Raw genomic sequence first — 13,377 nt, forward strand, 5'->3', positions numbered from 1 at the left:
TGCTTATTACCCAATAATACACAAAAATTCACCATATAGAAATCAGGTAAATACCCAGTATTTTGTTTACCCTTATTGGTCTGTATCCAGTAATGTCCAATAAACATTTAACAAGCTTAGTAGCTCCTGGATTAAAACTATCAACTGTAATCTATTGCGGGCCACCAGAAATGTTTCTGCGGGCCGCCATTGGCCCCCGGGCCGCACTTTGAGAACCAATGATTTAGAATGTCCAATTTACCCAAATCTGCATGTTTTTTTAACTGTGGACCCGGCGAAAACCCCACAAACACGGGGAAAGGCATGCAAACTACATGCAGAAAAGCCCTTGTTCTGACCCTTGTTCACAAACCACTACAAAGTGTTCTATACACATAATCTGATAACATAACGTCATTATCTCATTTGTCATATCTTCTATCTTTGCTTTTCCCCCCCCAAAATACAAAAAAAAAGGTAATAAAAGCTGTAGATGAGGGCTACCGTCTTCCCCCGCCCATGGACTGTCCGGCGACCCTGTATCAGCTGATGTTGGACTGCTGGCAGAAGGAGAGGAATAACCGGCCGAAGTTTGAGCAGATAGTCAGCATCCTGGACAAACTCATACGCAACCCTGGTAGCCTCAAAATCACAGCCAACACCACATCCAGGTAAACCTGTGAATACTGCAACGTGTTTTGTTACACCTAAATATAAGTCATAGAACTGTGTGCTCTCTCACTGGGATATTAATTACTACTAATATGTCTTTTCTGCTCACTGGATGCCTGTTTTCGCACACGTGTTATGTGAGAATTAACTCCACTTATGACGTTCCTCCTCCGCCTTTTATTTCCCTTAAACAATGTCAATGAATATTTATCTTTCTCATGCCGTCTAATTATATATTCCCTCCGTACTTTTTCCACTTACTGTGTCCCTCCTCCTCCATACCCACCACCCTTTGTGCCTCTGTCCTTTGTTGGGACAGGCATTCTCTCCCAGGGGGCCCGTGGGGGAACCAGGGCAGCGCATGTACAGTTGTCAGTTCTCTGCCAGTAGGGGGAACATGCGTTAGGTCTACAGCAGGCGACTACGGTATTATGGAGACGTCAATGCTCATAACATTGACTAATGATTTCTTAAGAAAGTGAAAATAGGTCCCTTGGAGTTTGCATGTAATTTTCCTGATTGCCTTTTAACACAGAGCGAGCACAGGCTCGCCGACAGAGGCGGCTATAGTGATTTATGAGAATAGTGTGTGTGTGTGTATCGGCGTATGTATGTGTGTGTGTGTGTGGTGGCAGCAGTAGCACAGCAGGAGCAGCTGCACTCAGCTCCACACACCTCGTTTGTCTCGGGCTGTCCTGGCTGGTTAATGGAGCAACCCCCCTCCTCCTCCTCCTCTTCCTCCTTCTCCTCCTCAAAGCCCAGACTGAAGCCCGCTACCAAAGTAGAGCATCTGGAGAGTTTTGGGGGGGGGGTGGTGGGTGGGACCAGGTCAGAGTTTAGCGTCCCTGCACGGATGAAGAGGGACTGGAGTCACTGGGCTCAAGGTTGTGCCGTAAGAGACTAATTACGAGGCCAATGAGAATCAAGTTAGGGTTAGAGGCTGCCGTCTATACTATTGACTTTACAGGGTGAATAAATGTGAGGTTACAGTTATACTGTTTCCTTCAAGTACGTTGATTTGTGCCGTGTCAGTTATGCACTGCTACAGATGGAGATGTTTTTTTTAAGGGTTTTAAACCTTTTCTCTTTAGGACTAAATGAAAAGCTTCTGTGAATCTAGCAATAAATCAACTTTATAAGATCACTTTACACCGCGCTTCGATTTTAAAATCAACTCAGTCCAGTAAATGCGGATCTTTTCGTTCCTTTTAAGTCGTTACGGTCGGAGGTGGAAATTATGCTGAAATAAGAGCTAACGAGTTTCCTGTTGTACGGCTGGAACGGAGCTAAGATCTATGTTCGTGTATTTTGGCCCAGAATGGTTTCTCTTTGGTAAAATGACACCAGTGAACAGCAATATAAAGGTACACTATCAGGAAAAAGCAGAATAAATCAAAAAGTCAAGCAGAAGTCTATGTATCGAGAACTAAATTGAACTTTATGAAGTCAAACCTTTCTTAAAAGCATTAAAATCTGCAAAGAATCTCAAGCTAATGCATTTAAATCAAGCATTTAAATTAGGAATCAAATTCAAAATGTCACACTCGAAAAAATGTAGGTTAATAGCTTCCCTCAGACCACCTGAGTGATATTGATTAAAACTACATCATATTCATCATCTCCAGCCGTGGTCAGATATCAAATTGTCTAACTAATAGCGTTGACATTGGCCCCCGTGTATCAATCGAACGTCTCCTACAGTGACACCCTGGGAACTGTCCCAGTAACACAGCGAGAGAGGTGAATTCCTCCCACACCCGTCCCGTGAAACGTGTTCATGCGCTCGACTCCTCGTCCACCTCATTCCTCCCCCGAGAGCTTTAAAAACAAGAAACTCCACCGCCCCCTGGTTATTTAGAGGTCAAAAGAATGAAATATTGAGCAAAAGAAGGGACGGGAAATGAAAACTCGGAAAAAAGAGGGTGGTGGGCTGTGTTTTCCTTCTCCGGTGTATTTATACATCCCACTGTTGGAGCAGTTGTTTTCTGCGATATTTTATGGTGTTAAGTCCACGAGGGTTTTTTTTTTTTATCTGCCCTCAGACAGATGCTTTCTTTTCTCTTTATTTTACCCTTCATCACATCCCTCGGTTTCTCTCCGCTTCCTCTCCGGTCGTCTCGTCTCTTGAGCCGCTGCTGGGAGATGTTGCTGAAAATGTAACAACAAAGGAAACAAAGAAAACGATACGGCACGGGAGACAAGGTCATTTGCAGTTTACCTCTCGGAGGAGACGCGGAAGAGGGGTAAAGTAAGCACAGGGGGGGGAGATGAGATATGAGAAGGTGTGGAGGAAAGGATCAATAATCCCCCTTTTTAAAAATAGAAACATTCGTATACTGACAACCCAATAGTTAAACGCTAAGAATTGTATATATTGAAATTAACAGATGTCTCACAAAGTATGCAGAAGAAAGAAAGAAAGACATTTTCTCACTCCTCCGCTCCATGCAAACCATCCCTACTGTCTATAATTCCACTTTTTTTTCCTACAAACCAGTCTCTCCAGGGGGTCCTGGGGGGCCCCAGCATTTTTTGACAAGCCTCTGATCTGGCAGGAAAAGACTCAATAATTGTAACAACACCCACTCCACCATCTTTTTTTTTTTTTTTTTTTTTTTTTTTTCACCCCCTTTTATCTTCATTTTTCCCCTGCCTTAGTTTGAGATGCAGTGCCACTTTTGTGTGGGCCTTTTGACATCGTTGCCTGATGGAAGTGTGACGAATTTCCATTTTAACATCCATTTAATTGTATTTTTTTTTCTTCTCCAAATCTAAATATATTGAATATCAGCATCAAAGAGAATAATTGGACTGTAGTGTAACACGTCACGTCTCGAATTCCACCAAAAGAAATCGGCTAATAAGGAAATTAATTTGAAAATAATTAAGAAATATCCATTTCAGGAGACCATTTTCATCCTCTGAAGGTATCCCAACCTAGGGTAATACCTACCTCGATTTTTTTTTTTTACACACAATGGCTCCAAAATTCCCTGCCAATCCAAATCAGTCAGGTGGAAGTGGACTTCCTGGTATTCTAATGCATTTATTTACCAGGCTATGAATAGTTTTCACCAACTTGCTGCCAAGGCTCCATTTCCCTCGTGTACATGTGTGTGTGTGTGTCCGTGCCTCTCTTTGACATAGACGCCTTTATCTAATCTGTAAGTTAGGTGCAGCTTGTGCCTTTTTAAAACCGGCCAAATAAACACAAAAGAAGTGATCTCACCATTATTTGGTTATTGTTTGTGTTTTAGGTTTCCAGTTTTTGTTCCTCGTGTGCTCTGACCTAGTTTTTTCCGTCTCTCTTGCCATCGACGTGATCGGGTTTCACAAAAACAAAAAACAACATTTTTTTTTTTATTATTAAACCCAGCATCAGCAGTGACATCATAGATTTAGACACTGATAAAGCTTTTCTTTATCATTCTCAGACTCGCCCACCAGCTCCTGTCTTTGCTCTGCGTGTCGTTCTCTCTTTGTCCTTCCTCTTCCCTCCATCTTTGGCAAACATCAATCAGAGGCGGTCAGAGCGGTGCCTGCAGCCGTTCCTTCACCCTCGACTGTTGACTGAGCGCTCTGAAGCTCAAAGCAGTCCTTTTAATTTGATTTGATCCAATTGAAACCATCAAGTCTAATCAAATCTAATATCGGGAATTTACTGCAGTGCGTGGTACACGGACAGTAATGAAATTAGACAGAAACCGATGCCGCTTTTGTTAGTAATCTTGTTCTTGAATATGTTTGATATATGATAGAATCATTGTGTGTTGTTGTGACACATGGTAGGTTGAGTACATTCAAGAGACGTATATAGGGGGGTCTGGGGGGGTTAGACCCCCCTGATTAACACTCGAGACCCCCTGAAAGCCTGTAATGCAACGATAAATTGAATTTTATTCATGATTTTGATTTCGGCTTCTCACGATCATAAAAAGATTATAATCGAAGAAAAACGATTAACGGTGTGTATGTAAATTCCTATGCTACAAAAACACCTTGAATGCACCAGTGTTACAGCAAATACTGCAGGGTGGCACCTGGGGTGGTGAAACAGTATTGCGCAACAAATGGGAGATGGGACCCCCCCCCCCCCCTCGATTATTAATGGGTATTTCGCACACTGGTTGTATGTACAGATATGAACGCACAGTGTGTGCAATATGTTTACGGTCTACTGAAACAGTATAGTTTAAAAAGGACAAAGTGTAATTTCTCATTAAAAAAAAATAGGCCCAACGACATCCTGTGTCAAATTGAATTTTTAAATAAAGGAAAAACCTGATAACCATTTCAAACGGGCAACCTGAGTAATACTATGACAAATAGTCTTATCAAAGCATGTATATTTGCTGACAGTGTTTCTGCACTCTCTTGTTCTACCAGCGCTGCTTTCCGTGTTGTTCCTTGTAAACGGATCCGGCGACGTGCTGCAAACGTCGTTGCTGCTGCCCACCTCTAGCTTTTTAGGGAGCTCCGTTTCCATCCTGGCATCCACCTGCAGGATATAGAGTCACGCATTAGGCGAAGTTTATTTTTATCGCCGACCGTTTCTCGTCCGCAACGCTGCTGACTTTGCTGCATCCTAAAAGGACAAGGTCAGTGTCAAGGCACTAAATATCAATACAGTACTCCAGCAGTGTCCGCGAATCATGCTTGAATTGGAGCTGCAGTCGCAAAAAAGGTCCGTCTTTCAGCTGGTGACCCACTTGGCACCACTAACCTTGTGTTCCTAAAACTATTATCTCCACTTGTTGTAAATAAATGTGTGTTAATTGAACGACTTCTCCCTCTCTGTCTTCTCAGGCCTGCCAATTTGTTGTTGGACAGGAGCAGTTCGGAGGTTCCTTCCATGGGCACGATGGCCGACTGGATGGATGGAATGAGGACGCTGCCCTGCAAGGAGGCCTTCTCTGGGGTCAGCTACAGCTCCTGCGACACCCTGGCCAAAACGTCCACAGAGTAAGGCAACAACGCACGCATTAGGGTCTCTCTGCCTATTCTTGTCACTAGTTTTTTTTTTTACTGTGTCCGGGACCCGTGGCAAGGCTCAGGAATTTGAAGAGGCTCTTGGTAAAGAAAACACGCGCACACACACACACACGCGCACGCACTCTTGTTCTCTGAAAATAAAGAGAGCTATAGAACCTTTACTAAAAAAGTGTCCAGTTGAGACTCACGGTAATTTACTGTATAATGACAGGCCCTTTAGACATGCTCTCAGTGTTGCAAATATGAGCACAGAAGGAGCAGGTGAGAGCTTGAAAAGAAAGAGAGTTAAATGGAGAAACCGAAAAAAAAGCGCAAGAGACGACGGAGTGGGAGGTGTAATAGTGAGTTCTACAGTTCAGAAAGTTTAGTGGGGATGAGAGGCAAGAAAAACAGTGAGGAAAAAACTAGGATATACTGTGGGTTTTAAAGAGGTTGAGAAAGTATTTGGAAGCCGAATTTGCAGGAGGGCTAACATTTGATGTGTTCTCCTTGTTGAATATTGACATGGATCACTCCAGATGATAACATTTCATCACCTTAGGTTTATATGATATTCACTGCACTATAGGGGTATTTTTTTCAGCTCAGAACACAGCGTGCCATCAGCAGACAATACAAATATTGCACATGTATACTTTTTTTCTGTAGATGTAGACACCTGTCGACTAAAGTACGGTAAAGCATCATAATCTGCACCTTCTGTGGAATGTGATCTTGTTAATTATTGGACTTTTTAAATCATTGTGATAACAGCGGTTGGGAACCAATGATTTACACCAATTTATAATTTCTGGAGTCCATATGCATACAGAAGTCGGTCTGTAATATCACTTCACTGAATTTATTATGCTCGTTGCAGAAAAGCTGGGTGTGACGCCGTACTAAATTCACCAAAGAAACATAGGCAGAGTCCAGTTTCCTTTAAAGGCGAGCGCTTGCCTACTGCTGTGGAAGACACATTTTTTGGATTCCAGCAATTATAAGGTTTTTTTTACGCTGCTGGGTTGCTTTCTCATTCCATCCGCAGCTTCTTATATGCTCAACTCTCTGTCTCTGGACTATACATTATATTTTATTTTTATTTTTTTCTCCCAGACCTTAACCATTTAAAATTAATCAACAAACCTGTCATCGGTGAAAATCTGTCTTCAGCCCAAGGATCATGAAACATCAAACAAAAAGCTTACACAGCGGAGTAGGAAATCCACATCTGGTATTGACAAAGTACGCCGCGGATGAATTGCTGTTGCGTAACCTTGCGCTGCAGAAATCATATCAGTCTACAATGGTTTTTTTATGTAGCTAGGGCTCCTAAATTGGATCACTGTAGTATTAATCCACTGAAGGCTGTAGCTAGGGCACTCGAGGCTAGCTCCGATACTCGGCTAGCAGCCTTGGATGAGATTCTACATCGCTCAATACAGATTGCTCTATTGATTTGTACAGTCTTAATCTAGTCCTTGATATTCAGCACAAGGCTTGGCAACGCGCTGACCTCTAAGGAGTAGTAATCATACTTGGCGGCGGGGCGCTGACTCATCAGCAGGAGGAATGGAAGTCATTTCTTAAGACACGATAGAATCGACTGATGAGGAATTATCGTTTTTTGGCCGTTTCTTGACCAAATTGAAAGCATTCTTAACACAGACGCAAAGTTTTTTTGGACGCCAAATTACGCTTCACAACTACTGCACGGATGGTCGCAGCAGTTGTCGTCACTCGCATAATTGCACTTCAGAAATGCACTTGCAGCACAAATGATGGATGTCAGCACCACAGTTCTACCGTGAAAAATCGAGTAGGTTTGTGTTTGTTATTACAACGATAAGTCCAACCCACTGAGCCAACGAGAACACGGAGAGGGGGACTCCGTACAAATCCAAATGTTTAAACTCTTAATGGCAATTATTAATAGCTCTATTTTAGGGTGATAGCATTTGGAACACGGTGCGTATTGAGTCTTACGACTCGGTGCTTCATTGTAATTCAAGAGAGACTCATTTGTGCAGACAAAACACTGTTAGCTCAAACTGAATCTACGTTCTTTATGCAAGCAAAAAAAAAAAAAAAAATCACGCTACAAATCATCCAGTTTCCGGCACCCGTGTGTATTTGTAAGTCATTACGGCGGCTGCGTTCGTTTTTTTGCTTTCTGTTCCGTGAAAATCTTTCGCTGTTAACTAAACTCGAGGAGGAAAAAAACCCAAAAGAGGTATTGCCGTGGGATGATGGGAATTGTTGAATCAACAATGTGGCACGCTGTGGAAAGAAACTTTCAGCTGCTCTCATGTAATTGTGTGTGTGTGTTTTAAGATTTAGTTCTATTCTGTGCTTTGACTCTCAGCAGAGCAGCTCTCCAGCAGAGCAGAGATTAATTATCATGTGTCATGTGTATTTCAAACGTAGCCGTAACGGTATAACTGCTGCTATAATGAGGCGAGAACATGTCCACTGGAGACTTTTGGGCTTTGTTTTATATACACATAAATATATATATATATATATATGACTTCACCGTTCATCCCCTATGTTGTCATCCATCATAACATTGTTATCTTGTCGTCTTGTAGCTGATATTATGGCGTGGTATATATTTTGTTTGCTTTTCAAAATGTGATTTAACCGTTCAGTCAGTCCGCAGATATTTCTCCCTCCTCGTCTACTATGTAAATCTGATAATGATTAATCATTCTATCCCAAAAGAATAGATCATGACCTCTGCATCGCTTAGGAAAAAATGCCTTTACTGTGAAATATGTATGATCTGGATTTATGTTTTTAATTCACATGACATAATATATATGTGTGTGTGTTAACGTTCAGATTTGTGGGGGGTTTTTTGTTTTAAGGTAAATATGGGATTTTCTGTTTATGAGGTCATAAATGTTTTGCTACCATGTCCACAAACCCAGGAGTTACCGCCCGTATAGCACTTTTTATTGACTTATATGCGTCTCCCTTTATACTGTACGAGAACGACCGTATGATTTAGCGGGATGTGTCGTAAAAAAAAAAAGGTACATAGATAGTAAAAGTCAGTGTGCTTTAGATGCCATCTTTGGAGAGAAGGCATAATCTGTGTCAACCAGTTGCAATGCATTAATGTTGGTGGTGCCGGCTGTGTCTCAGTAGAGTGGTTCTGACGGAGGTCCACGTTACACCTGCCACATGCCCAGAATGGGAGCCGTCCATGGGGATCACCACTCTCTAATGTGCAGCTCCTCTACGCCTCCTCAGGCTCTGGATGGTGGGTGGTGGAATAAAGGGCCTCGGTCCGATGCCTTGGGACCAGTAACTTTCCTTCAGAACCACTGATTGGCTTTCACTCTGATTTGTAAAGGGATAGTTAGTTAGTTAGTTAGTTAGTTAGTGCATTGAGCTGAATAGTTAAGTTTCCATGGCATGACGAAATTTAGCTGATGATATTTATCTTAAAATATTCATTCATATTTGGTGTGTGAATGAAAGGAAGAGCTATTGTCGCTCCTGTATCAAGCTCAAATAGTGCAATAGTTGCATTTTACATTGTACTGCTTACAGGTAGTGAACTATCCCTTTATATTTGACCACAAAGTGAAGCAAAGTCTGTGATTTTCTGCTTTGGGGGGGGGTTCGTGTCTGCACTGTCTGCTCTGGCAAACTAAATCTTCAGCTTGCATATGATAGAATGCGTCTGTTTTTACATATTTAATATATCTGGATGTCTTTAGCTGAGTGAGTTTGTTCTTAAACAAAAACCGCCACCACCTCTGCAACTGCAACCCCACTGCTTTTTTACTAATGCAATATCATCATCATTTTGACAAAGGTGCAATGTGTGCTTTCACTTGTGTGTTTTCTGTATTATGTTATGCATTTAAAGGTTGTTTTTGTCTGTGTGTGTGTGTTCCAAATGAGGCTTGCCGTTTTAATTAAGCAGACTAACTTCTGTGTTTATTTGGTACATATGATGTTTAACATGTATATTTTTCCTTACACCCGATTGCATGTACAGCTACTAATCTTTTACGCAAAGTATTAATAACGTATACATATATATATTCCATACCGGTGCTGCTCCTCTCCATAATGCAAACAGCTTTCGCTGTCAAAGGAAATCCAGCTTTAAGGAAAATAGTTTTCCTTCACTGCTGAGGTCCTTGTGTGCAATAGTTTTCTCCACTGACAGGGTCGTAATAGCAGCTGTCAGTGTAGAGTCCCTCAGGACCCACCTCTCTCTTTGTTAGTGATGGAGAGTGGGTCGCACACATACACCTCCTTCAGAGATATGTGTTAGCACAGCAGCCTTCTGGGAAATGCGGTCCTTTTGTGAATGGGTCAGCTTCATGGGAAAGTGAAAGGAGCAGCACCGGGAGCATGTCGTCAAATGCCGCGTGGGTGTCAAAAGCTCGATCACTAACAAACCTTTTCATCTTTTTTTCATCTTATCTCTCTCTCTCTCTGCCTCTCCTTCACAACCAGGGATCTGAAAAAGTTTGGAGTGACTATTGTCGGACCGCAGAAGATCGTGAGCAGCCTCAAAGCCCTAGATTCCCACACCAAGGACGGCCCAGTACCTGTTTAAAAAAACATGAACCCACCCCGTGTGTCTGTGTTAAAAGACTGCGGTTTGCGAATCAGACTCTTAACACAAGTGGCTGCGTATCCAAACTAGAAACGGACGGATTACGGAGAGGGAAGAATATACGAGTCAGGCGAGGGGCTTTGATTTGTTTTGAAGACACTTCCTGATGAAGAATGAGGAGAAGAATACGGTGCAGCTCTGACTCGTCAACCCTCCGTCCCTCCACGGCCAAGTTGAGATGCCTTACGGACTAATCAGAGAGAAGGCCGGGCAGAAGAAGAAGCCAAGGGGGGGGGTCAGTGAGACCTGGTCAGGGATTCAAATTGGGGCTTGGATGCAGGGGAAGGACTGGACTAACAAAGAAGCAGGAGCTCTTATATCAGCATCAGCTTCCCTTTTACTGCTAAAAGGGTTCCGGCGACACTGACAGTTTCCTTATAGCAGCCTGTGGAATGAGGCGGTGAAACAGCTGAGTGGAGGTGCATGGCAGACAACAGCAACTCACCTGAAGGTGGACCCCGCCCCCCCCTCACCCGCCCCGTCCTGGACTAATAATGAAGGCGTGAGATTTTGTCGTATAACTACCTACATTTACTGTCTCGGTCCACGAGAGATGTGTATGGACACACACACACAGGGAGACAATATCCGAGCCATTTTTACTCTGTAGCTCTAACCCTATAGCATTTGCGTTTGAGTTGACATTTTCACATAAAAAAAAAAGCAATAATAACGATTATCAGTTAAGTAGTTATCATTGTACGGACGCCGCGTTTTATAACGTCGTGAACGCTGTGCTTTGAAGGTGCAGGGTGCCGTAATCGCACTGAGATCTATGTTTCCGTGCGCTTATGAGCGTGACACTGTACAGTTTTATCGCTGTTCCTGCAATCGAATGACCTTTTGTGAGAAATCTCAGGATGTGTACTTTTTAGGTCTAATTTCACGAACAAGGAGAAACAGAGAGAGAGAGAGAGAGAGATGATATAGAGAAAACAATGAGAGTGCAGGTAGCAAGAAAAGGTGGAAGCGGCAAAGGGGAAATTGATGAGATGAATAAGATGATAAGCGGTGCGATCCGGTCTTCTGCTTTATACGCTGTTGTGTGGAAGTGTTTCAAAAAACGAGGAATGAGTTGATGAACACGGACCCCACAAAACATCAGGTATCGTCTCCTTAACCAAGAAGTCTGATGTGTTCCCATTCACCGTCTCTTTCACACCGCTTCTCCGAGAGTGTACACGTAATATAGTCGATATGCTTTTGCTTTTGAATCCATAACTTACTAAAAAAAAGAAAAAAAAAAAAGCCACTCGGGATCTGTCTTTACCTCTTTTGATTGAACATTTGCTGTTAAAGGGGATTTTGTTCTAGTAATTCATTAACCTCGGTCGAGCGAATGCAAAAAAAAAAACGTAGACTGCTAACGCGTAAAGTTTAGCAACAGATCTCGCATGCGGCGGCTGAATATCCCTCGCCTCACCCTTGCCTTCCAAGTGTGTTGTTGGAGAACCTGTGTAGCCTTCAGTTGGACCTGGGCCTTTAAACCATGTTGAATCTGTCCTTTACTGCAGTGCATTGTTCCAAGTCAAACAATTGCTCTTAATCCATAAATCTCAGTGTGTTGAAGGCAAAAAGGAGAGTGCCTCCTGTACTGTAGCTTCGCATAGGGTTGGTTCATGATGGGATCATCAAGCAAAAAAAAAAGTTTCATTTGTTTTTATTCAAGTCCTGACTCTTTTTTTTTTCAGTGTTCTCACTGCGACATAGTGCGGAAAAGAGAGATCAAACACTTGGGGCCAATTCCAATTCCTATCTTAACCCTCAAGCTCAACCCTTAATCTTAACTGGCCCTCAAAACCAAGTGTTGAGGGTTATTCTGTCACTTAGAAATGGGACACCCCTTAAATGCAGATACGTCTTCAGACTGCGGGGGGCAGAATAACGCCAAAGCTGCGTCCAGTCTGTCAACTCCAAAAAAAGAAGAAGAAGAAGAACACATTTACGTCACGATTATTTATTTATGATCCGTTTGTCAGTCGAGTTATTAGGTTGTCAGTTAGTTATAAGATGATACTCATACAAATACCACAACCACGGACATATTCAGCTGACAGTTACCGCACACTAAAAGTTTGCTTATTGAAAAGTAAACCATAGCGAACGATCGCTTGTCCCGCAACGACCGGCTATTGACAAAAGACCGTAAAATAAAAATAAATGTTAAGCAACAATGACGTCAGTCATCCATAATATGGGCCTAAACTAAGATAATACAATGGTTTTCATCATTTTTATATCTCTCTATTAACAAAGAAAATACTTCCGGCGCCATCTTTGTTATGTGAAAACACGCAATGCATTCTGGGTAGCCCTTGCTCCCAAGGGTGGTCTCGGAAAATCTCAATATTCAGGGCGATGCAGCCCTTAAACTCGCCCCTCAACTTAATTTTTCTGAGAATCGGGACAGCACTTGCACTAGAGGGAGCGCGCATTTTTGAGATTGAGGGTTAAGCAAGGAATTGGAATTCGCCCTTCGATCATTGCTTTTCTGAGATAGTATCCAAGTACATCACATATATAATTATGCACAGGATGAGATTTCCTCAAGGCACCTAAAAGAACATTGGTAATTTTATTCTGCAATGGCATACAAACTTAAAGATGCCAGTCTCCTGCTCCGATGTCACTCATCCAATGTATTGAATAGCCAGGATTTCTAAACTGGCACTTTGGTACTTCGTGCCCTTGGATGAGTTAACGTTTGATCACCAGGGTGCCATCTTCAAGCACTTACTTCACAATTTTTATGCACTTTGAATGGAAATATTTCTGCCTTGGCTGTAAATTTAGGTTATCTAATGAATGGGGTGGGGGGGGGGGGTTGGGTGCTTTTAGGAAATCCGGCCCTGTTCATTGTTAGCAGTCGTTCCTCTGTTACTTGGTCTTACCTGTGGATGCTGCTGGTTGCTGCTACGTGTTTGAATTAGCATGTACATACCATAAACCATCATAACCATAGCAACTAGCACTACAGATCCCACTATATGTACACGGTCATCCGTCTTTGTACAAATGTTTGTATGTATAAAAGAATAAATAAAAAAAATAAAAAACTGTGCAACATTTTAATAAAAAAAAAAAAAAAAAAGAAAGAAAGAGAAAAGAAG

At 42.3% G+C, this 13,377-nt stretch overlaps 1 protein-coding gene across 1 annotated transcript in view; it reads left to right on the plus strand.

The window, feature by feature from the left end:
- Positions 1-10,300, plus strand: part of epha3 (eph receptor A3) — an 88,026-nt gene extending 77,726 nt beyond the window's left edge. Inside the window, exons 15-17 of the mRNA XM_083908545.1 lie at positions 457-650; positions 5,458-5,613; positions 10,105-10,300. Coding sequence (XP_083764671.1) covers positions 457-650; positions 5,458-5,613; positions 10,105-10,207 — 453 coding nt within the window. The 3' untranslated portion in view covers positions 10,208-10,300. The remainder of the gene's footprint in view (positions 1-456; positions 651-5,457; positions 5,614-10,104) is intronic.
- The last annotated feature ends 3,077 nt before the right edge of the window (positions 10,301-13,377 follow it).

The sequence above is a fragment of the Microchirus variegatus genome (assembly GCF_963457635.1).
Source record: "Microchirus variegatus genome assembly, chromosome: 22".
Classification (NCBI taxonomy): domain Eukaryota; kingdom Metazoa; phylum Chordata; class Actinopteri; order Pleuronectiformes; family Soleidae; genus Microchirus; species Microchirus variegatus.